Source organism: Leguminivora glycinivorella, chromosome 14 (assembly GCF_023078275.1).
Source record: "Leguminivora glycinivorella isolate SPB_JAAS2020 chromosome 14, LegGlyc_1.1, whole genome shotgun sequence".
Taxonomy (NCBI): domain Eukaryota; kingdom Metazoa; phylum Arthropoda; class Insecta; order Lepidoptera; family Tortricidae; genus Leguminivora; species Leguminivora glycinivorella.
Window position 1 is genome coordinate 19,422,988 of NC_062984.1, and position 25,089 is coordinate 19,448,076.

At 35.5% G+C, this 25,089-nt stretch overlaps 4 protein-coding genes across 5 annotated transcripts; 1 reads left to right on the plus strand and 3 right to left on the minus strand.

Annotated features, from left to right (window-relative positions):
* Window positions 1-3,613: 3,613 nt before the first annotated feature.
* Window positions 3,614-5,088, minus strand: LOC125233319 (U3 small nucleolar RNA-interacting protein 2). Its single transcript, XM_048139290.1, has one exon. The coding sequence runs from the start codon at window positions 5,006-5,008 to the stop codon at window positions 3,656-3,658; it is 1,353 nt and encodes a 450-aa protein (XP_047995247.1). The 5' UTR covers window positions 5,009-5,088; the 3' UTR covers window positions 3,614-3,655.
* Window positions 5,089-5,843: 755 nt separating this feature from the next.
* On the minus strand, window positions 5,844-6,678 carry LOC125233250 (INO80 complex subunit C). The gene is made up of 2 exons (XM_048139187.1): window positions 6,428-6,678; window positions 5,844-6,329 (listed from the first exon to the last, which is right to left on the minus strand). Exons 1-2 carry the CDS (start codon window positions 6,573-6,575, stop codon window positions 6,130-6,132), a joined length of 348 nt encoding a protein of 115 aa, XP_047995144.1. The 5' UTR covers window positions 6,576-6,678; the 3' UTR covers window positions 5,844-6,129.
* A 386-nt stretch (window positions 6,679-7,064) lies between these two features.
* On the plus strand, window positions 7,065-10,882 carry LOC125233249 (ribosome biogenesis regulatory protein homolog). Its single transcript, XM_048139186.1, has 5 exons — window positions 7,065-7,267; window positions 7,396-7,674; window positions 7,929-8,148; window positions 9,822-10,084; window positions 10,574-10,882. The coding sequence occupies exons 1-5, from the start codon at window positions 7,119-7,121 to the stop codon at window positions 10,737-10,739; spliced, it is 1,077 nt and encodes a 358-aa protein (XP_047995143.1). The 5' UTR covers window positions 7,065-7,118; the 3' UTR covers window positions 10,740-10,882.
* Window positions 10,883-19,884: 9,002 nt separating this feature from the next.
* LOC125233392 (DNA fragmentation factor subunit beta) lies at window positions 19,885-25,063 on the minus strand. Of its 2 annotated transcripts, none has more exons than XM_048139389.1 (4): window positions 24,678-25,063; window positions 24,398-24,520; window positions 21,730-21,918; window positions 19,885-21,416 (listed from the first exon to the last, which is right to left on the minus strand). In XM_048139389.1, exons 1-4 carry the CDS (start codon window positions 24,691-24,693, stop codon window positions 20,782-20,784), a joined length of 963 nt encoding a protein of 320 aa, XP_047995346.1. In that variant the 5' UTR covers window positions 24,694-25,063; the 3' UTR covers window positions 19,885-20,781. The 2 variants fall into 2 exon arrangements, with proteins under 2 accessions (XP_047995346.1, XP_047995345.1); XM_048139388.1 differs by having other exon boundaries at window positions 24,391-24,520.
* Between the last annotated feature and the right edge of the window lie 26 nt (window positions 25,064-25,089).

Genomic DNA, 25,089 nt, shown 5'->3' on the forward strand with positions numbered 1-25,089 from the left:
TCATGTGTTAACTTTTTTGTAAAGTTTACAAGAGATAAGAATATATTATTATTATATGGTACCTACTAATTGTAAGTAACTTAAAATAAACAGTTTCAAAGAGCTGAGCTGTGTGCAAAAAATTACATGTGTTATTGGCCCGGCTAATGAGATCAAACATGGTCGAGTTACGATAAATAGAATAGCAGTTCTGTCATTCATTTCCTGACTCGATCATGTGAGCTTGGAAATCATCGAGATCGACGCTGCTCATCAGCCCAAATGTAATGAGCCCAAACATAGTGGAGTTATAATGAGTAAAATAGCAGTTTTGTTGACTATATCCTGACTCCACCATGAAAACCAGAACCTCATCCTGGGGGCCGGTTTTTGAATCTCACATATGGGATTTGTCACTAAAATACCGGTTGAAAACAGTGAATTGCTTAGTATTTTCAGTGACAATTTTCTGAATTCGAACGCGTGAGACTCAAAAATCGGTCCCCTGGCCCTGAAATATAATAATAATTCAAACTCTCATCAGATTTCAAGTAAAATTTCTTGGATAAAATTGCATGTGTAAAAATCAGGCTGTTTGCCACCAACAGGATCAAAATTTGTTTAGTCGCAGTACCTATACAGCACTTCTCAGAACTATCTAGCTGCTTACGCTTACGAGAGCACGGTGCGCCGGACTATCGAACGTAGGTCCACTGTCTCTGAGCGCTGGGCGCAGACTGAACTGAGCAGTGAGCGGGCCCGTGTCAGCAGTGTATTTTATTCGAATTTTATGTGCTTTAAAATAATAGTACATTACGATACAAGTACGTAAAAAAGGAAGTTCGAAACGAGTGGCGATAAATTAAAACACGACCGAAGGGAGTGTTTTAAATCGACACGAGTTACGAATTTCCTTTTCGCACGTGTATCGTACGACGTTTTTCAGTACAGATGAGCCTCCGAAGTTTCGACCTGGCATATAATGAACCACTTCTCGCACTAGTGCGTAAAAAACACCATCTGTACTGAAAAATATCTATCGACACAAAGGTATGTCTTATATGTATGTTTTTAGGGTTCCGTACCAAAAAGGTACTAACAGGAACCCTTATGGTGCGACTCTGTCCGTCTGTCTGTCCGTCTGTCACATTCCTAAATATCTCGAGGACTACTAATGCTATCAACTTGAAATTTGGAATAGTTGTGAACATTGTAAACCTCTACAAATAGAAAGTATAATTTTTTTTAATATATTAATTTTAATTGTAGAAAATGGCCAAAATGAAAGGGGGGCAAACTGTAAAATTCAAGTTACTAGGTCAAGTGGGGTATCGTTGGAAAGAGCTCAAATTGAACGTAAATAAGCAATTTTTTATAATTTTTTTGTTGTGGAAAAAAAAAGAATTTTGAACGAAAATGTAAAAAAAATACCGTTCCCCCCCCTTATCTCCGAAGTTTACCAACGAAAAATTATGAAAATTTTAGTAAACATTGGTTTTATGCTATATATTACAAGAAAAATATAATCGTGTTTGTATTTTGAATACTTTTTTTTTAATTCACAAAAAACTTTTCAGATTTTTACTTTCAATTTACCCACCCTTGTATATGTACTTGTATATCGTACTTCAAATTAATACGAGGTGTTACGTAAACCATCTTCTGTCCAATAAAGTAAAAACTGTTTAAATCGGTTAACATTATAAAGAATTATCCCTGAAAAACCAGGTCGTGCAAATTAGTTACCAAATTGACCGGGAGATGGCGCTATACACAATAATACTCATTAGTGCCTATACTTTTGTCTTCTAGTCAAGTCATTAGAGTTATATGAAAATATAAGATTATTTTTACTAGGTAGTTTGAAAGAAAGTTTGTACGGAACCCTCGGTGGGCGAGTCCGACTCGCACTTGGCCGGTTTTTTTGAACGTGCTCTTTAGTTTCACCTAGTAAGGCCAGATCGTCGGCGTATCCTACTATTTTGTGTCGGCCGTTCAACTCAACTCCCCCGTCATCGTCATACACTACGACTTTTCGGATGACGTACTCGAGTATCAAGTTGAACAGCAAGGGTGAAAGAGGACTTTCGGAGGGAGGAATTTCGAGGACGTAAGGAACGATGCGGTACATTAAACATAATATTTTGTAGTAGATTTGGGCTATTAATTTCATTTTTTAAGATTTTAAATAAAAACATTGCCCTATTCCCTTGCATTGCCTTGCATTCCTATTTTAACGCCGAGTGTGGAATTGAAAAACGAGCAAGTGAAAGGATTCTATAGTTGAACCACGAGCGAAGCGAGTGGTTTGAGAATAGAATCTTGAACTTGCGAGTTTTTTAACACGAGAAGTAAAATACATTTGCACCCGAATGTAACACAAAACTTCCCCTCACTATAGCAAGGAAACTACAACGCAAAAAATGCGTTTATCACTGCTTCCAGTAGTTCCACAGGTGGTAAATCATCTTTATTACTAGATTCACCTACTTTTATCAATTTTAAAGCAGTTAATTTGACTTTATTCAAGGTTAAATTACTTTACCCACTAGTGGATAAAATTCGTTTTTATCCGCTGGCATTAAAGGATAAAACGTGTTTCCGAGCTAGTGAGGTGAAAAATAATAAATATGATGTGTTCTAAGATGGTACGCAATCTAACAGAGAAATAGGGTGGAAGACCAATTCAATAGCTATAATAGGGGTGGTCCACGTTTGTATGGAATAAATACAAATATGATTTAATAGTTTCTCCAGATGGATCGAACCCTTTTGTATTATGAATTCATAATCTATTTACCTAATATTGACTCCTTTGTTCATTTACAGTAGGCCTAGCACATGATGGCCGCGGAGTATGTCGCCGCGAGATAGATGACACGTCTTTGTCTAATTGTATTAATGACATAAGGACAGGTAGTCTATCTCGCGGCGACATACTCCCGCGGCCATCATGTGCTAGGCCTGGTCGCTCAACATTACTTTATTGATTATCTCATGATGAAAATGGCCGTATTATGCACAGTGATATAATCTGTCTAAAGTCTGGCATTTTGATCTTTTAAATAAATAATTAAACAAACAACAGATATTAGCTATTGAGTTTAATCTGTGGAGCAGTGAATAAGGCACTAGTCCCACCGCGAGCTAGTAAACTATTAATGAGCCATCGGCTATAAAAACTAACAAAAGATAATCACTCCCGTGTAAATAAAAGAGACACGGCGATGTTTATAGCTACTCGCCCAGCGGTGACCTATTAAAGCTCGGCCACACATGCGCGTTTGATAGCGTGTAGGCGGAGCGTGTGGCGTTGCGCCCAGCGGACGCCGGCGGGAACTAACGAGCGCGGATTGCGAGCGGAACTGCTGGCGGCAGCGCACCGCTATCATTGCGCTCCGCTGACGCTACGCTATCAAAACGCTTTATGTGTGATGGAGGCTTTAATATCGCCGTGTCTCTTTTATTTGCACGGGAGTGCTTATCTTTTGTTTGTTTTTATAGCAGATAGCTCGTAGCTTACTAGCTACGACTAGCGGTGGGACCAGTGCCTAAAACCTACTTAAGTTTTAAAATAATAGTGTTAGACAGTATTGGGTGTACTAGTGAAAGGTTGATAAATTAAAACTACAAATTGAAAAATAAAATGATTCATTGTTACATAATTAACAATATACTATGACTTAATATTAAAATTTATAACTAACACACCATTCTTGGCACTCCCTACTTTGAACCATCTCCCTGACTTGTGTTCTTGTCCAATAGCAGCATATAACTGAGTCCCATCACTAGTAAAATGCATGGAATTCACAAAGCCATTGATTTCTATACTAAACATAGGTGACACTTTTCTGTATGCGTCACTGACTTTCCATAATCTAATAAAGTTATCATAGGAACCCGATGCAAATACATCAGAGTTTAACAATGTTGCTAAACTTGTTATCCATCTAGGTACATTGTTTTCAGAGCCATGGGCCTCTGTGACAGTACACAGTGGTTTCTTTTTCAACACACTCCAAACGCACAAGGATCCATTGTCACTTCCTGATACAAAATGCTCCTCGTCTAATAGTTTTACTTCATCCAAGCTACCTACTGGTCCATTGAAAATTAACTGTGATTCTTCCACTATTTTCCATATTCTAACTGATGCATCCCTCCCACCAGCTGATATTGCTCTTTCTCTTGTCAATGCATCAATAGATGTAATAGAGGACTGGTGGCCAAATAAAGTCTCAACATAAGCCATTTCATCCAAAGACCAAATTTTTATAGACCTGTCTTTGCTTGCCGAATACAATTCATGAGTGTTTTTCCTAAACACAAGTCCTGTCACTTTGTCTTTATGGCCTCTGAATGTATGAACATGTTTCAATGTTATAGGGTCCCATATTTGCACATCTTTAGTTTCATCTGATGATGCAAGGTATTTTGTGTCTGAGGATAACACTACTGCAGATACACATCCATGGATATACTTGGAATGAGTTTTGAATGTCAGGCTGCCCAGTTTCCGCTTCTCCTTAATCCCCCACTTGACTATAGTTCCGCACTTGCTACCTGTAAAGGCGAATTGACCATCGCTGCTCACGCACACACAAGTCAAAGGAAGCTTATGTTCCCTGGCACGAATCAGTCTAATATCACTCTGAGCAGGAGCCACATAGTTGTCCGCTACTTCCACACGTAGTTTACCTTTCTGTTCTAAGTAGTCCCTCTGCAAACGTTTCCCAATCGCATCATCGTCTACCTCTTTTAATTCTGCACGCTTGGCTTCTTCTTTCTCTATTTCTTCTAGATACTTCTTGGCGAGCCGCAATTTCTTCTGTTCCGCTGTTTCATGGTCGCTTTCAGATTCTTCAGCGTCGGAGAACTTCTTAAAATCTACATCACTGCCAGAGGAATCGTGGCCGTTTTCGAGGTTAGGAACATCTTGCCTTTTTGGTTTAACTTTTTTGATTTTCTCGCCTTTTCTTTTATGGACTTGCCTTGATTTTCCTTTTAGGAAGAAGGACGAAGACATTTCTCTAAATAAGTTAACTTCAATACTTTATTTTTATTAAGAATTTTCACAATAAAATTGATCCCCAACCAATACCGCACGTGTAGAAGACGTTGACGTATGTCACTTTGAGTTTGACAACCAATAAAGCCTGTCAAAATAGGACTGTTTGAGGATTTTTTTTTTTTTTATGAAATAGGCAGCAAACGAGCAGACGAGGATTAGTAAAAAAACGTGCTATTTTTTTTATAGCGTAGCTAACAAGGTACTGCACCGTACGGCGACCTTGGTATTTTTCTCGTAAGTAAGAGCGAGAAAAAATTATCTCATCTCGCTCCTCAAGCTTCGGATCCAGGGGGGGGGGGGTCACGTGGTAATCGTGCCCAGGGTGGGGGGGGGGGGGGGGGGGGGTCACGTGGTCTATTTGTATGGCCAGCCTAGGCTCCAGGGGGGAGCCTAGGATCCGCGCATGTCGCTCCTGCTTACAGGATATTAGCGAAGGTTCAATTTCCATAGAAAATTTGCCTTTCGCGCCTTATTTTAGTGCCAAGATTTGCTTGACTGTCTGTAGTTCTAATACAACTACTCCTGTGATATTTTTCATTAAAATGTTTAGTTTCTAGACTTTTACCAGTCCGTTCTAGGAATGTATTACATTTACTTTGTCGTAAAACAAGTCAAGAGTATGCAGACACACATACACTACTTGATATATATACCTATAGAAAATATGGCTACAGATTTTTGACCCACAGTTTGGTAACAATTTTCCTATTGAATGCTGATAGTTTTTGTGTTTAAACATAGAAATGCCAAAGAGTGCCCAAAATAAATTCAAGAAATAAAACAGACAGTCTATAAAATAGTAAATTGTTTATTATACTGTTTTCATTGTATCAAAACATTTATACATATTTCTCATTTATGGAGGTTACTTCTCATATACTTATACACATTATTCTTATTACACATTCACTGTGGCCAAGGGTTGAAAGACCTCTTTTGATGTATAGTTAATTACAAGTTCATACCCTTATTGGCGCAGCAAAGGTTCTAAGCCATATATTATACAACTCCTTGTTTTACTTTTGACTCAAATGTGGAGCCTTAATAACATCTCTACAAGATTTTTATTTCATTCTTTATCCAACAATAGTGTTCGCTCCTCTTAACTGCAGGTAGCCGGCAGTTATGTCCATAGGTAAACTCCTCACTGTTGCAAACTCCTCTGCATTGCTGTAGTACAGTTTAGAATGGCGGTCCATGTAGGGAGCAGGCAGGCCTGAGATGTCTGAGTACTTCTTGGTTGGCTTGAATGTTGGAGGGGCGTTTATTGAATAATCTGTAAACATGATCTATGATTAGAACATGGTAACTTTGATATGTTAAAATAGCCTAAGGAGATTAGAGGACTGTAGGTTACAGGTAGAAAATACTTACAAAGTACAATATCGTTTGGCCATGGTAAAGCTCGTTCTGCTGTAAGGATTTGTTTCAAAGACCTCCACATGCGCTTTTTGCAACCGCTCTTGACTAAGAATTTGTTTTCTGTTTTAAAGCTGTACACTTTATCTGCGTTAGTAGTCATGATGTCAACACTATTGTTAATTTAAGCTTGTAGTTTTATTTTATTTCGTTATTTTCGGACCGCTTCGTTCATAAGCACAAACTACTAAGAAGAGACTAGGTTTTGTTATGACAGATAAAATAATACCAGCTCCAAGTTTTCAAAAATAAATACTCAATGCAATTCTCAAGAATTTTATTGGTAAAGCCCGGTAGCCGGAATCCGATTTTTAAGACTGATTGAGATTTTCCTTATTTATTTATGTTCTTAATAGAAGGTTTAAAGGTAAATCACCAACGTAAATGTAAAAATTTTGTCGAATTAAAAACTAAAAATTTTACTGAATTTAGATAATTTTCGCATAAATGGCAATACTATTACAGGAAGTGGTAACTTTCATAAAACATTATCGGCAAAGGAGATGATATATATACAAGCAGTTTTTATTGAAGCTCAAATGGCTTAGCACGACACACGTGTTTGACAGTAACGTCAAAAAAGTTAGGTTAGTATTTCTTTTGAACGTTGTATACAGAGAAATGTGTTGATTCTACATACTATAAAATGGATATAGTTAATGAAATTCTAGAGAAAGAACAGAAAAAGGCAGAGAAATATAAGCCTATCACAGTAGACAAGCACTTAGATGTAGAATTCGACATTGGAACACTTTTAGCATTTGACTCAAATGATTTGGACACAAAAAAATTAAAGTAAGTGTAAGATAGTTTATATTTTGATTTAATCCTCTTATCACTTATATTCAAGACAGGTTTATTGGTTAATAAAAGCCTGTATTTGAAGTTAAATCTATACTAATTGTTTACAAATATCCTTACAGTGCAAACAAAACTAGGGATGAATATTTACAATCGTTATCCCGCGACAACACACAACTGTTACTGAACAAGATCTGGGAGCTTCCCACCGAGAGGGTGGAAGAGGCCATTGTGGTGAAGCTGCCGGATCCCACCACAGTACTCCCGAGAGCTAAGCCAGTGCCTAAACCCAGGCCGCTGACCAAGTGGCAGGAGTTTGCTAAGGCCAAGGGCATCACTAAGAAGAAGAAGGATAAATTAGAATGGGATGAACAATTGCAGAAATGGGTGCCACTTTATGGGTATGTTATAGATAAATTGCAAGATTTACAATTTATAAAATAATATGTTTAAATTGGAAACTTCAATACAAAGTTTTTCAATACATCAATTTTGGGAAACACTTTCCCTCTAAACAGTTTTAACAAATGTAATAAATACAAATGCAAAAAATATTTTTTTAGGCCAATCTTCATTTTACTGATATTAAAATGAATGGACTGGTGGCAACTACCTCATACACTATTTTAAATTTTCTATTCTCTTCTCATTCCAGATTCAAAAAGGCAGCAGCAGAAAAAGAGAAGAACTGGTTAATAGAGGTCCCACAGAATGTAGACCCTATGACAGACATGTACGAGAAAAAGGCTGAGGCCAAATCCGAGAAGGTGGCCAAGAATGAGCTGCAGAGGCTCAAGAACATCGCACGAGCCAAGAAAGTCAAGATACCTAGAGTTGGGCTACCTGTTACATCTGATAAAGCTTCTGCTAATCAGGTAACTAGTTTAAGGATTTTCCTTCTTAAAACAATAGATAAATACTTGTGCTTGGATCCCAGTCTAAGCATAGGAGGGGTCAGTAAACAAGAAAAACTCAAGTGTGATGAGCACAGATGTTTGTTCCTGAGTCATGGATGTTTTCTATGTATATAAGTATTTGTATATTATGTATAATATTGTTGTCTGAGTACCGGCAAAACAAGCCTTCATGAGCTTACCGTGGGACTCAGTCAATCTGTGTAAGAATGTCCTATAATATTTATTTATTTATTTTAAACTTTTATAAAGAAATTTTAAAGATGATAAATTTATTATTTAATACAATATGGTAGTCAGAAAAGTTTTCTTACCACAACATAATTTGCCAGCAGAGATCTTACAAAGGGGCCGTCCATAAATTACGTCATCGATTTTTTCAGATTTTAGACCCCCCCCCCCCTATAATCATCCTATCGTCATATCTTAATGACCCCCCCCCCTTCTCCCAAAATTGACGTCATTACCAGTTTGACAAAATAAAACATTGCAGATTTGAGAAAAATAGGGTATTATATGATTAAAACACTTGGTTATAGAATCATCTTTTATTATTTTTACTTTGGCAATAATCATTGATATAATATAACTACTTATTTTTTACTTTTCTTTGGATAACTCCCACGGAGTTTTCACCCACTTTGTTTAAACAGCGCCGATTTCTTTTATTCGCCGAGTCGCCGCCAATCTTCGTTTAATAAACACAGTGTCGCATACAAACTATTTTCATAGGTACGATGTTATTTATAGTTTAAAAAAATAATGTAGACATGCCTTGACCTTGTAATAAATAAATAAATAAATAATGAGTTCAATAATTAATACCATTAAATACTTGCAAAATATCACAAGAACATTATCTTTCCTTAGTATGAGACATGTATTTAAGTATAAGTATAGTATTTATGTACTTTTATTAATTATGTAATGTTGTAGTTATTATTTAAGTATTGTGTTTATTATCAATACATAGTATAAAACAAAGTCGCTATCGCTGTCTGTCCCTATGTATGCTTAGATCTTTAAAACTACGCAACGGATTTTGATGCGGTTTTTTTAAATAGATAGACTGATTCTTAAAGAAGGTTTATATGTATAATACATTTAAGTACCACGGGCGAAGCCGGGGCGGGCAGCTAGTATTATATGTAATATTATTGTTAGAGTATTTTATCTGTAGTTATTACTGTATTTGTGTACATCTATGTTGCATTACTTATGTATGTTTATTATGAGTTATTTTAGTATTGTATGCGCCTTAGCCGCCTCTCACATTTGCAGTCTCACTTACTAGGTGTGCTGGATGAAATTTCTTTTTAGAAATAATCTTTTTGTACGTGAAAAATAAACTATAAATAAATAAATAAGAATGACGTCAATTTCGAAACACCCCCCCCCCCCATCTATCATTTACCGTCATCCGCAGACCAAACCCCCCCCCCCTAATTTAGAATGACGTAATTTATGGACGGCCCCAAAGCTAGAAACTTTTAGACAAAAGCTTTCCCAGTGTATTGTATTTCATCCCCTTGTTCCCTTTTCAGCTATATCTTTAGAGTTTTTCTCACAAAATCTGTTTCCTACTGACTTACTTTGTCATACTAAACACTTACTTAAACATCCAAAAATTCCAGCTAGCAACAGCAGCAACAGTAGCTCGAGCCTCCACAGCCTCCCTTGGCAAGTTCCAAGACCGCCTACCTAAAGAAAAGGATGCCCGAGGCAAAGGCGTACACGAACTTATCCCTGGAAAGGACAGAAAGAGAAAGCTGCCTGTGCCCACTGCAAAGGTTGAGAGGGAGAATAACCTCAATTTACTGGATAGTATATTGAACAAGCGGCCGAAGATTGATATGGATAAGGCTGTGGCTAAACATATAGCTAATGAGCAAGTGCAGTAAGTTGAAATTTTGAAGTTTTAACTTTTTTTTTAATAGCTAGGATGAAGTAGGTTGACATTGCAAATTGCTAATGTTTCCAAAATGCTCTGGAGGGCAAGACTCAATCGTACAAAAAAGGCAGTGATTTTTTTCACTCCTTTATTTTTAATTTGTAGTATGCCTGCATAGGCGGCGAGTCTGTTTGATAAAAAGTTGGTAAGGTCCAAAAATATTCTAGAAAACTTCACAAAAATGAAACAAAGTGTTTTTGAGATGGAAGATCTAAGGAATTCCGAAATTTAATCATGTGATTAAGTCTTGACTAGGCACAAACCAAGTATTTTCAGTTTGACTGTTCTTCTTTAAATTTTTTTGAAACATAATATAAACACAAGCAATAGAAACAGGCTTTCAAAAGTCTAAATCCACTGGATTCACTATTTTGAACAGTTGATAACAATTCTCGGATGCAATAAGAAATCATCATATTATTTTCTTGTCACCAGGAGATCAGAAGAAAAGAAAACCAGCAAGCCAAAGGGCAAGCCACGCAAGGGCAAGCCACTCAAGGGCAAGACGGGCAACCCCAGCAAGTTTACCGCCAAGAAGCCCAAGGCGGGCGCCGGGCAACGCAACCCGGGCAAGAAGGCCGGCGGCCGGAAGAGGAGATAGTCATGAAACGTTCGCGAAGTCTTAACACATTACAGTGCCATGCCAAGATCATCGCAAGATCGAGAAAAATATAGAATGACCTTGGCATGGTCCATTAATGTGTTAAAGCTAAAGTATGGTTATTCAGTAAAGTATTTAAGTTAGCTATTTGTTTTATTCTTGGAACATTTAATCCTTTATTTGCCCTTGTACCTTTTGCAGAAAATTTGTACCAATTGAGAATGAGAATTGCACTGTGAACTAAACGTTACTAATAAGAGCTAACGTATTGTTCCTACTTAGTTACCATGAAGTTCTAAAAGTTCTTACTGAACTGGTAACTGCTGAGAATAAAAATAGTAAATAGTGCCTACGTGGAGTCACCCGCGCGGAAAAATGAAACTTCGTCATGTGCTGTTTATCAAAATTCGAATTGACAACACGTCAATTAGAGGTAATTAGAAGTCTTACTTCAAAAATTCTCGATATTGAAATTATTGAACCTATAAAATATTTTGGTTAGCGCTAAGAAATTAATTTCTAGCATATCAACTGGTTTGAGTAAATACTGAGAAAAAACCTGAATTGTTACAGTTTGATGGTAACTAGTAGGAACCCATGGTAACAATAACGAGGCAAGGAATTTTTCACACCAGTTTACCTCGGAAGTAAATAAAAAGTCTTAATTATGTTAAATATTTATTCCTTCAAAAATGAACGGTCTAAACACGTGTTCATTACACAGACACCGCCACTACCATCAAGAGGAACACAGGGCTTTACACACACTGTTGACTAAATTAGAGAAGGGAGACCCGGGTACATAGGATACCTTGTATCTTTCAAGGTTCAGAATTTCGGTTAGTACAGACTGGCAAAATAGAGTAGAAATTAATAGGGGTGCCACCGTCTATGTAAACTGTTTCCCATGTGGCAACACTGGCAACTATCGAGTCAGTAATTTGTGTGAGAATAGTAAGTGACAAATGTAAGTAAATGACAAATAAAAAAAGCTTTTAAAAATGGTTCCATTTCTACTCTTTTTTTGTCAGGCTGTACGTACGCTTTTAATACCAAATTGCCAATATCATATTGAACACTTTCGCTACCAAGAACCCGCGACTGTCGGGCACACCGCTCGTAGAAGCGTAGCCGATTACATGGGGAAACCCGTATGTAGCGAAAATGTCGTAGCGCCGCGTAGAGCCCGGTTTCGAAAGTGTTAACTTTCGTCGGTCTCACCTGTTTCTTATTGTCATAATTTAACAAACCTATACTTCAATTCCAGTCTATGAGTATTCTAATAGTAAATAAATAAATATTATAGGAAATTCTTACACAAATTGACTGTCCCACGTTAAGCTCAAGATGGCTTGTGTTGCAGGCACTCAGACAACGATATATAATTATAATATACAAATACTTATATACATAGAAAACATCCATGAAACAGGAACAAATACTTATTTGTGCTCATCACACAAATAAATGCCCTTACCGGGATTCTAACCCAATCGATCGATCAATATAGTCAAAAATAAGAAAAGAAAATGTACGATTAAACAGTAACTATACTCAGTTATTAGTTACGTGCCTTGGCGCGCCAAAATTTTACAAACTGAAGAAACTCTTAAGTTCTTATCATGTTCATGAAAACTGGGACGGTGATTATTTTACTACTATTCATCAATAAGTGAGTGTGCCTTCATATAAGGCGTAAATAGTGCTACAATATCAGTGTGGTAAAGCCCTCACGAGCCTAGATTAGACATAGGAGAAGGTGTAATACTGTATATCGAGCATATCACTACAAGCACTAGACTATGGAAGCGACTACAATGTTCTATAACCACGTTATTGCTACTTTAACGCCAACGATGTCTGTTCAGGGATGTTATTATGTTTAGATATACAGGGTGGCTGGTAGATGTCCTTAGGAATTTTAATTATTATCCAGTATTAAATATACATTTCTGTATTTTTTTTTAAATTATAAATGGGCTTACTCTTGGCCACAGACTAGCCACGATGGAGTGAGCTCGCCCAGAAGATGCCTGTTCACTCTTGATTTGAAGGTTGCCGGGTTATATGAGCTCGGAAATATAGCCGTCGAAATTTTGCGAAACAACATAAAATACATTATATTTCATTTTAGTGCATGTGTTTCATATCATACAGTCACAACACTGCAAATAGACAAAGTTTACATCAAAACAACTTACTCGTAGTCAATTTTCAAGACACCCTGTATAGTATTTGATGTATTTATTCAATTATTTAGATTTCTTTATTTAACAGATTTTATTTTTTATTATTAGGTATCTGCAACAGGCATCGTTTAACAAACTACTCTTATACATTAATATTGCTATTGCACTAAAGCTATTTCTAATAATTATATTAGTATACAACGTGTCACAAAATAGATTTCTGATACAATAATTTGATTACATATTTCATAGGATGCTATGTTCAATGAAGGTAGTGTGCAAGAGAAATGTTAGATGGCAGTAGTGAATATATTTATAGTTCATTATTTTAGTGGTTCAAAATTGTGTCTAAAACAGGAACAGTTCGTTATTGTCAAAAACGTGTGTTTCTAAAACCGTGCCGTCTTAATTTATGAGCGAGATGGTAATACCATACCAACTAGAGATGGGCCGAACATTGGGTTCAGCTGTTACCGAACATTGGGTTCAGCTGTTACCGAACCGAACATTCGGCCGAATATTCGGTTGAGCCATATTTTAAATTCTGGCTTAGAGTTAAAAACGTTTCAATGATTGGTAATGGGTACATATTTATCTTACTAAGGGCCGGTTGCATCAAACCGTCTGTCACCGTTAAAGCGTTTGTTAAATTTTATTGTATGGGAAGTTCCATAGACGTCTGCTGGGTGACGATGATGTATCTGTCAAATGTGGTTGATGCAACTGGCCCTTAGGCTCTTAATGTTCCTATAAATCAGTGCATAAGAAAATTTTGGTTTTTGTTTTAAGATACGTTATTTTTACTTTTTTACAAAAAAAATATTTTAACGCATTTTTAACTCCTTTTGGTAGTTCTTTAGAATGCCGAAATAGGATGTCATTATCCGATGAATTACGAAACAACTTACGCTATTTATTTACTTTGTTTATTCGGTAAATATTCGGCAATGTAACCGAACTATTCGGCCGAATACCGAATATTTACCGAATATTCGGCCCATCTCTAATACCAACATCTTGTGACTTAACCATACCATACCGTACCATAGATCAATAAACATATCTACTTAGCGTGGCAAATGAACTCAGTAAAATCCACTGAACTGAGTTGTCCGTCTTTAAAATTTGCTTAAAATATTATTATATAAAATACCCTTTATTCATTCTAATTCTTAAGTTAGGTTATTTATAATATGAGTATAAAAATAAAATTAAAAAACACTCACAAAACACTATAAAAACAAACAAAAACATATTATTAAAATATGTGACACTAATTTAATGTGTAATTTTTGGGCCATCAACGTATTTTTTTTAAATCAGATGGACAGGGTTTTAGAAACAATTAAGTACTTGCATAAAGCTTGGCTGTGTATCATAGTATATCAGTTATATATCTACAAATACATCATTGATCCAATAATATGGAGGGATTCATGTTTTGTATCATGTATACTGGAACATGATATACATGTTATTCCCACTAGGTAACAAATGGGAATGTTTTACCCAGTTATTATGCCTGCTAACAACTTGGTGGTAACTAGCAAACATTTTAAGAATTTTAAATAAATAAATAATGGTCTATCCTGTGTTATTGTAGGAACTTTTTTCCCGTCTCTGTTTTCAATTTTTTCGACAGCCCTTTTACTCATGTTACCGCTGTCTTATTGAGTAGTGGTAACGGAACGGAATATTTTCTCTATTTATTCCTATAGTAAGAACAGATGGGTATAAAGTATAAAACAATTTCTACATTCTACTGACATCTAACATTCTGCCAAAAAAACGTATGAAGTGTACCTTACAACGTTACAACACTTACAACATACCTACTGATATTATTTAGTGCCAATGGAGTATGGGAATCGGTTAGAATTATTCGGGGATTCTCTCTTATGGAATAGATACACTTAAACCTTTTTAATATTACAGCAAATTGAATAAAGAGAAATACTTAAATATAAAAATTATTCTATAAATTTTAGATACAAATATAATATTTTACTAAACCATTTCGTATGTCCGTCTGTCAAGACCCTTTTTCTCAGGAACGCGTGGAGGTATGAAGCTGAAATTTATATCAATTACTCAGGTCTACTGTCCCTTGAAGCTGTGAAAAAATCAAACTTCTAAGCCAACGCAATCAAAAGATACAGCCGTTTATGCCGCAAATTTTCGACACTTGCAAGGGAATCAAAACCTACAGGGTGCTTCCCGTGAACTCAGAATCTTGAAATTTGGTACGAAGCAACGTCTTATAGCATAGATAAAGGAAAAATTACGAAAACCATAAATTTTTAGTTACATCACATAATATATTTTTTTTTTAATAATTTTAACCTTACTACCCATTTCCTCATAAACGCGTAGAGGTATTAAATTGAAATTCATACCAAATACTCAGGTCTATAATACCTTTAAGCTGTAACAAAATCAAACTTCTATGTCAACGCAATCAAAAGAAACAGCAATTTAAGCTGCATATTTTGAAACTCGCAAGTACTCGCAAGGGAATCAAAACCTAAAGGGTACTTCCAGTCGACCTAGAATCTTGAAATTTGGCATGAAGCAACGTTTTATAGCACACATAAAGGAAACATTCCGAAAACCTTAAATTTTTAGTTACATTACAAAATATATATTTTTTAATAAATATAAACTTATTACTTTTTTCCTCATGTTAATATTTTTGAACCAGATTTCTAAATAGTGACTAAAAAACTTAGTAAATAAATAACTTTAATAAAAGAACTTTCGCAAGTCTGCTGCAAGGCTAGTATAAGTGTTTCAGTTATATTATAGATAAATGATATGTGTTAATATAAAATAAAGGATTACTTAAACGATAAAGAGATCTTTGTCTTAAATTTATGCTCCTCCATCTTTCCCCATTGTAATGTTATGAATTTCATTTTGCAATAAAAATACCATAGTTATGACTCGATTGTCGTAATGAACGAACTTTGTAAACCTTGCAGGTTTGTACGGAACCCTCGGTGCGCGAGTCCGACTCGCACTTGGCCGGTTTTTTAGCGTGTTACATATCAAATGAAAGAGCGTTAATTGGGCCCCACTTTTTTTATTTGGAATTTTCTATGTGCTTTCCACTCAGAATCGCAAGCTCTTTCAATCCTAACAGGAGTATAAAAGTGTCCCAAGGTTTTTCTCTATTCCGTTACCATTTTTTCATACATTTTGTATGGTGGTAACGGAATGGAAGGTCTAAAAAATATGGAAATCTCGGGACATTTTTAGGGTTCCGTAGTCAACAACCCTTATAGTTTCGCCATGTCTGTCTGTCCGTCCGTCCGTCCGTCCGCGGATAATCTCAGTGACCGTTAGCACTAGAAAGCTGAAATTTGGTACCAATATGTATGTCAATCACGCCGACAAAGTGGTAAAATAAAAAGTTGAAAAGTTGGGACTGTTTTTTTTTTCATTCCAACCCCAACGTGTGATATATTGTTGGATAGGTATTTAAAAATGAATAAGGGTATATTAAAATTGTTTTTTGATAATATTAATATTTTCGGAAATAATCGCTCCTAAAGGAAAAAAATGTGGGGGACACAACCCCCTCTAACTTTTGAACCATAATATGTTTAAAAAATATGAAAAAATCACAAAAGTAGAACTTTATAAAGACTTTCTAGGACAATATTTTGAACTTAATAGGTTCAGTAGTTTTTGAGAAAAATACGTAAAACTACGGAACCCTACACATCAAAAGACCTCGCGATTCTGAATATGAATCGCGTAAAAAATACCCATGTTACAAAAAAGTGGGGTGCACAACATTGAAGAAAATGGCCCTTATACGTACATACATACATACAATCACGCCTGTATCCCATAAAGGGGTAGGCAGAGCACATGAAACTACTAAAGCTTCAGGGCCACTCTTGGCAAATAAGCAAAAATAAAACACTATTGGTAAAATAAAAAGTGGAAAAAAATGTTTTGTTAGGGTACCCCCCCTACAAGTAAAGTGGGGACTGATTTTTTGACCGTCTATAACCGACTGTCCGTATACACGTGATGAGGGCAAACTAAAAAAATCTTTGAGAATTAAAAATAAACGACTGCACACAATGGTCTCATCGGAAGATCAGCGCTGGAAGTCACCAGCAACACGCTGAGATGAGGCCATTTCGTGGCACTTCATTCCTTTCTGTTTGTATTGTAAAATGTGTAATTAATCTTGACTGTGTTCACCAATAAATTATATTCTATTCTATTCTGTTCTCTTTGCACTGCACAACGCAAGTTCTGACTGTAAAAGTTGATATAAAAATAGCTCAGAAATGTTTTTTTCTTTACGTTAGTGTAACAAAAAAATACACGTGATATGTTCCTAACCCCCTCACCCCCCATGGTGATATTTGGTGATTTTTTCATGACCCCCTCCCCCCCTATGTAGTATGACGCGATTAATGGACGCCCCCTAATCGTAAAAGCACAGTAAAAGTAAGAGTTTAAAACATTGAGATTACACGTTACAAATCGAGATAAGTTAAAAGGTATATTATTGTAAATATGTACGTACTTATTATTTATTTGTTGCACCATATTGTTATTAAATAAATAAAACATGGACAGATTCTTTTCAACGAGCTCCGTAACATTTTCATTTTCCATCCATCGCAAATTCAACTTACAATCCTTACTTTCTTGACGTTCTCGGGTTACCTACTCAAAATATTACTATAGAAAATAAGATATAAAATACTAATGGGTGCGGTGATAGCTGTCATCTGCATACATAAATCTAAACGCCAAAAACTGTATTGCGGGGAGACACCTCATCTTCCCCAATTAGTAAAAAAAAACATGATAAAAATTGGGTTTTAGTTGAACTTTTGCTTTAATTATCCATAAGTGATTCAGGAAACTACAAACGTAGTGCGAAAAGATTTGCTTTTGTAATGTTACGGAAACGTACGAACGTGTCACGCTATTTCAGTCAGTACTGACATTGACTGAACTAGCATAACAAAAATATGAACGTTTCCGGAAAAACATTTTTCGCATTACATCTGTACTATCTGTTCCCAATGTCACCAAATGGTGCAAAATTCGTAGGTAACCCACAGCATACATAATTTTGTGATTTGTTAACGGCTATCTAGAACCCTGTATAGTGTATACATCAATGAGGTCATATGATTATACAATTAAATTGTGTATAAGTATAAGAAACATCAGAAATGAGTACCAGAACAACCATATAATACACAACCACTACATTAGAAATGTCAGAGATCAAATAAGAATACTGTCTGCCTTACAAATGGTTATTAGAACGATGTTAACAGTGTTCGCTTTATATACGAAAAGTTTTGTTTAAGTCTTTAAATTTTTAACTTTCTCTGCTAATATACCATTAAATATTAATACAAAAACAAAAGTACAGTCTTAGGTATATGCTTTTCTATACGAAGGATAGGAGATCAAAGAAGGAATATAAAATGTTATCACTAGGAATATAAATGCAACAACATTATATCTAAAATTTGGTTGACACTGTAATTAACCCTGGTAACACCATAGAACCGTTATTTAGAAATACAGAAATTAAATGCTCGTTTTTTTTTCAATCACTGAAAAAACACATTTTAACATCAAAATAAACAGTCTAATTAAGCAAACCGGATTATTATCATTTGTTACTACTAGGAACAACTGAAGTAAAAACCGGCCAAGAGCGTGTCGGGCCACGCTCAGTGTAGGGTTCCGTAGTTTTTCGTATTTTTCTCAAAAACTACTGAACCTATCAAGTTCAAAACAATTTTCCTAGAAAGTCTTTATAAAGTTCTACTTTTGTGATTTTTTTCATATTTTTTAAACATATGGTTCAAAAGTTAGAGGGGGGGACGCACTTTTTTTTCCTTTAGGAGTGATTATTTCCAAAAATATTGATATTATCAAAAAACGATCTTAGTAAACCCTTAATTCATTTTTAAATACCTATCCAACAATATATCACACGTTGGGGTTGGAATAAAAAAATATCAGCCCCCACTTTACATGTATGGGGGGTACCCTAATAAAACATTTTTTTCCATTTTTTATGTTTGCACTTTGTTGGCGTGATTGATATACATATTGGTACCAAATTTTAGCTTTCTAGTGTTTACGGTTACTGAGATTATCCGCGGACGGACGGACGGACGGACGGACCTCTAACTTTTGAACCATATGTTTAAAAAATATGAAAAAAACCGGCCAAGTGCGAGTCGGGCTCGCGCACAAAGGGTTCCGTAGCAGCAAATATAATAAACTTATTATGTCAATTTATACACCTGCCAAAATTACAGTTAAATCAACCTATCTCAAAAACTATAAGAGATACTTTGATCAAACCAAAAATCGTTGAAAGAGTTAATTAGCATGCATCACCTCTATTTTTTTTAGAATTTTATACCCCGTAGTTATAAAAATAGAGGGGGGGGGACATACTTTTTACGACTTTGAGAGCTGATATCTCAAAAACCGTTCACTTTAAGAAAAATGTTTTTTAGAAAACTTTATATCATTTTAAAAGACCTTTCCATTGATACCCCACACGGGTATGTACATCGAAAAAAAAATTTTCATCCCTCAGTTACATGTATGGGGGGCCCCACCCCCAATTCTTTTTTTTACTATTTAGTTGTCATAATTTTGTAGCGGTTCATACAACACATATTCCCATCAAATTTCATCACTGTAGTACTTATAGTTTCCGAGTAAATCGGCTGTGACAGACGGACAGACGGACAGACGGACATGACGAAACTATAAGGGTTCCGTTTTTGCCATTTTGGCTACGGAACCCTAAAAATCACAAAAGTAGAACTTTATAAAGACTTTCTAGGAAAATTGTTTTGAACTTGCTAGGTTTAGTAGTTTTTGAGAAAAATACGGAAAACTACGGAACCCTACACTGAGCGTGGCCCGACACGCTCTTGGCCGGTTTTTAATATGTATGATGTATATCTATTACCATGTTAACAACACTTTGTTAGCAGCAAAAAGAAAATGTTTCCAGTGACATAAAAAAAAATTAAACAGACCTGAGACATCAATTGTTCGAAAGAACGGTGCAAGCTATATTTCGTCAATCATAGCTTTTTTACTCCATTTGTTATCTAGTAAAACTTAGTAGGGAATAACACAGAAGAGTCTACTTTTACCTAACGGTTCTAGGTGATTTAACAATTAATTCTAATATAATTAATAATATTTATTTCTTACACAGGGCAAACTACTTTTCAAATGTCATTAAATTCGTCTTGATAACTTTTAAGTATTATAATTATACAACGCTACACAATTTATTTTTAGACAGTTAAAGCAACCTTTGGCTACCGACGCGGTCAGACCGCTATAAGTATAACCTTAAATAACTTGCAATCCTATCACAGGTTAGCATGAGTTCATGAATGTAGCAAAAATAGGTATGTATTCTTGATATTTAACTTCATTTAAACCTTCTTGTTATATACGGAAATATATACCTTTAACAATAATAGCTAAATATATTATATTATATGTATACACGTTTCAAGAAATGAAACATGAAAGTGTTTCAAAAATTGATCTGTTTGTCCCCTCAGTGAGACCATATTGTGTGGGGGTTTTTTTTAAACACTCGTTCATAATAATCTTTGGGACATAAATTGTGGATGTAATAATAAACGTAACCTTTTCGGGTTGTAAAGGACAACCATCGCTTAAATTTGACGTTTAATTTCAAACGTAAAGGTAGGTAAACATTATAATCTTTAAGTAAAACCAGGGCAAGCCAATACTTTCTACACGCCTAGTGTAAATAAACAGCGCCACATGTCACGTAAGTTTACCATAATTTACTTGTTTTCAATGCTATGTGCACTGCACTTTTTGCAAAGAGTATATACCCCAGACTCCGCGTCATGCTTACCTTTATAATGGCACACGATATGCACCAACTTCAGGTTGTCCCGTGTGAATATCTGCAAATAATATCTGTCCGCTTCGACTGTTCCATCGCTACTATGTTCACATAGAACACAAGTGACTTCCCCGGAGTAGACTGCTTCTATAGCCTTCAATATTTGGGGTATAATGGAGCGGGAGAGTTCAATCTTGTGGTCTAAGTTCCATGTTTGGAATATTATGCGTTCCTCTCGGCTTCTATAAGGGTTGATGACATGGTCGTCCTTGTAAGAGCATGATGTGTTGTTATAGAGACCTCCGCATTGGAATAGACCTTGTTCGTTACAGAGGCGATTTTTCTCTGCTTTTCTATTGAAGTAGTCCTGATTGTATTTATCGCTTTCGAGTAACTTACGTAGGTCTGCTAGGAACTGGTCGACTAGTTTTTTGCCGCGGCTGTGCTTGGAATGCGTGTAGAGGTCAGAGGATTGGAGGGCTGACTTTGTTTTGTAGAAATAGCCCCGCATGCGCTCTTTGACGCGTTTGCACATTGACTGCTCTTTGGTCTTTTCTGAAGGTTCTAGACCTGTAATTATGAGTGTTTGTTTTATTATAACTTTACGGCAGCAGGGCAGCATATGATAGTCGCGAGATAGACTACTCATCTTTATGTCATTAATACAAGTGAAAAAACGTGTAATCTATGGCGCGCTAATCACGCGCTATTCCTGCAGAAACAAAAGAACATTTCTTGTCAGTGAACTATTAAATCAAAGAGATAGAGAATTGGTTAATGGAAGTACTCCTCTAAGGTTGTTGGAGAATAAAGCACCTTGATAAAATTGTAGTAACAGACACAAATGCAAAATGAGAAGAAACGGTTTAAGGGACTTACTAACTTTCGAACCACTTAGGATCCTGCGAGCGTTCGCTAAGCATAGTTCGCGCATCATCAGCCGCCGCAATGTACTTCTGGAACACCTTGAACTTCTCCTTGATGTTCGTGGTGAGGAACTCCTTGGCGGCCAGTCCGGTGTCGATGTATTCCTTCTTGGATGAGCGGATTAGGCTGTAGTAGTGGTCAAAGTCTGGAAATGAAGAGAAATCAATGTTAATGAAATTTAGTTAACGTGAAAACAGTGCGAGTGAGTATTAGAGGAGCAAAACAATTATTATATTGGTCATGGCGGTAGGTGGGCCATTTTTTTTCAAAGTTTTCCACCCCACTTTTTTTGGATTTGGAATTTTTTATGTGGTTTCCACTCAGAATCGCGAGCTCTTTCAATTCTAATAGCAGAAAAAAAGTGTCCCAAGGTTTTTTCCCCATTCCGTTACCATTTTTTCATACATTTTGTATGGCGGTAACGGAATGGAAGGTTCGAAAAAATGTATGGAAATCTTGGGACATTTTTTTCTCCTATCAGGATCGAAAGAGCTCGCGATTCTCAGTAATAATCGCGTAAAAAATACCCATGTTACAAAAAAGGTGGAGTGGACAACTTTGAAAAAAAAAAAATGGCCCTGGTGTTCTGACCTCTTTATGATTTTTTATGTCTAGTGTCATTTGGTTACTTTTAACACAATAAGGAATCAATACTTAGTAATTAATTTAATAGTACTTGCAGTGGTCACAGTTGAGTTTTTAATTTGGTTATTCCCACTAGATGCCACTAAGTTGTTACCAGTGGTAAGTTGGTAACTGAATTTATCTCACATGTTCCCAGTGGCATTGGTTAAAAAAACTGAAATTTCTTTCCCAGTTATTTCCTGTGGTTTCAGAAAAACAAATCCAGTGTTACCACTGCTGGTAAAAAGTTGATGGTAACTAGAAGGAATATATCTATTATACTTTCACCCTTTGCTTGAATGTTTTTCTTCATTTGTTACCATTGGCAAGAAATGAGAAAAATATTTTTAGCTACAAATATTTAAAGATTATTGTTATATAAATAATACCATAACTTACTGATGCCAATAATTATTGTTTTTTTTTTTAACTTAAATATTGTTGATAATTGAATTTGTTGTTTTAAATGCATTGCATACTAAAACTAAAAAATAATTATTTGAAGACAATGTTTATTCTGCTTTAGTTTTTAGTATGTATATCACAAAAATATTAATAAAAGTGTTTTTCAACATATTTCTGGGCCACCCTGTATTGAAAACCAATCATCAATTAATATATTGTATGATTATAGCTTTACCATAGACTTTGTGATTAGATATTATAAAGTCTATCTAAGAATAGTAAGAATGCATACAACCTTGGGTGTGTACATAAGTATATGGCATTTTGTATGGCGGTAACGGAATGGAAGGTTTGAAAAAATGTATGGAAATCTTGGGACATTTTTTTCTCCTATCAGGATCGAAAGAGCTCGCGATTCTCAGTAATAATCGCGTAAAAAATAGCCATGTTACAAAAAAGGTGGAGTGGACAACTTTGAAAAAAAAAAAAAATGGCCCTGGTGTTCTGACCTCTTTATGATTTTTTATGTCTAGTGTCATTTGGTTACTTTTAACACAATAAGGAATCAATACTTAGTAATTAATTTAATAGTACTTGCAGTGGTCACAGTTGAGTTTTTAATTTGGTTATTCCCACTAGATGCCACTAAGTTGTTACCAGTGGTAAGTTGGTAACTGAATTTATCTCACATGTTCCCAGTGGCATTGGTTAAAAAAACTGAAATTTCTTTCCCAGTTATTTCCTGTGGTTTCAGAAAAACAAATCCAGTGTTACCACTGCTGGTAAAAAGTTGATGGTAACTAGAAGGAATATATCTATTATACTTTCACCCTTTGCTTGAATGTTTTTCTTCATTTGTTACCATTGGCAAGAAATGAGAAAAATATTTTTAGCTACAAATATTTAAAGATTATTGTTATATAAATAATACCATAACTTACTGTTGCCAATAATTATTGTTTTTTTTTTTTAACTTAAATGTTGTTGATAATTGAATTTGTTGTTTTAAATGCATTGCATACTAAAACTAAAAAATAATTATTTGAAGACAATGTTTATTCTGCTTTAGTTTTTAGTATATATATCATAAAAATATTAATAAAAGTGTTTTTCAACATATTTCTGGGCCATCCTGTATTGAAAACCAATCATCAATTAATATATTGTATTATTATAGCTTTACCATAGACTTTGTGATTAGATATTATAAAGTCTATCTAAGAATAGTAAGAATGCATACAACCTTGGGTGTGTACATAAGTATATGGCAAAGTTGCATCTGTAAATGCAGTTTTTTTTGTTGTAATTTAATGCCTCTGACTATAGCCTGTTGAAGGATTCTATAAGAGGCACAATAAGAAGACATAGTGACCTTGTAGCACAGCTCTAATACGTTAACTTACTTTTAAAAATATTTAGGTGGCATGTTGACTAATTTAAGTAAATATTTATTGGAACCCTATACATTGGTAGTACTTCTAGCACAAGACATTCTTCACTGCAATGATGTAGTAAACATTTCCCAATTACTTTTACAAGCATCCTTTATCATTTTTACAGCTTTCTCGTCTATATCTGTAAAACATACCAGTTACCATTTGTTCCTTGTCCTTCAACAATATGAAGAGAGTCTGCGGCGGCAGCGTGTCCAGGTAATCGTCGTCCGAAACCTGCGTCCCGTCCTCCGCTACGTACAGCGCCGCGCACCTGGCATTGAACTACAAACACAAATATAGGTCAATGCTAACAGAAACGGGCCAAGGCCACGCTTTTCAAGGATAAATAATGCAAACTATGAATGAAACTATAAATTAAAAGATTCGAAACTAATTTAAATGTATCCAATACACGATATATACTAAGAATAACACTTACACCGAGTTTTTTGCATGATTTTTCAATTAATTCTTGCAGATTTTCGGCGGCAACGCCGATTCTCTTCTCCCTTTTCACATCTGCCACTTTATATCCTTTTTTCATGGTTTATTATTATGGATTTTTACCACAAATAAATTAAATATGGAAACTAAATGAGACAAAGAAAATTATATATTCTGGAAACGACCGCCCGCGCGTTTCTCGAGATAATTTACGCGACGAAGTACTTCCGATTGTTTGACGCATGTCAGTCAGACAACATTGAATGACACTTCGTTGAATGTTGCCATTTGATAAAAATATATTTCAGAGATCATTCAAGGCACTAACAAAAACGCCGTAATTTTCAACCATTCTGCAAGCGAAACTAGTCTTTATCGCAATAGTCATAAAGTTTTATCTGCTGACA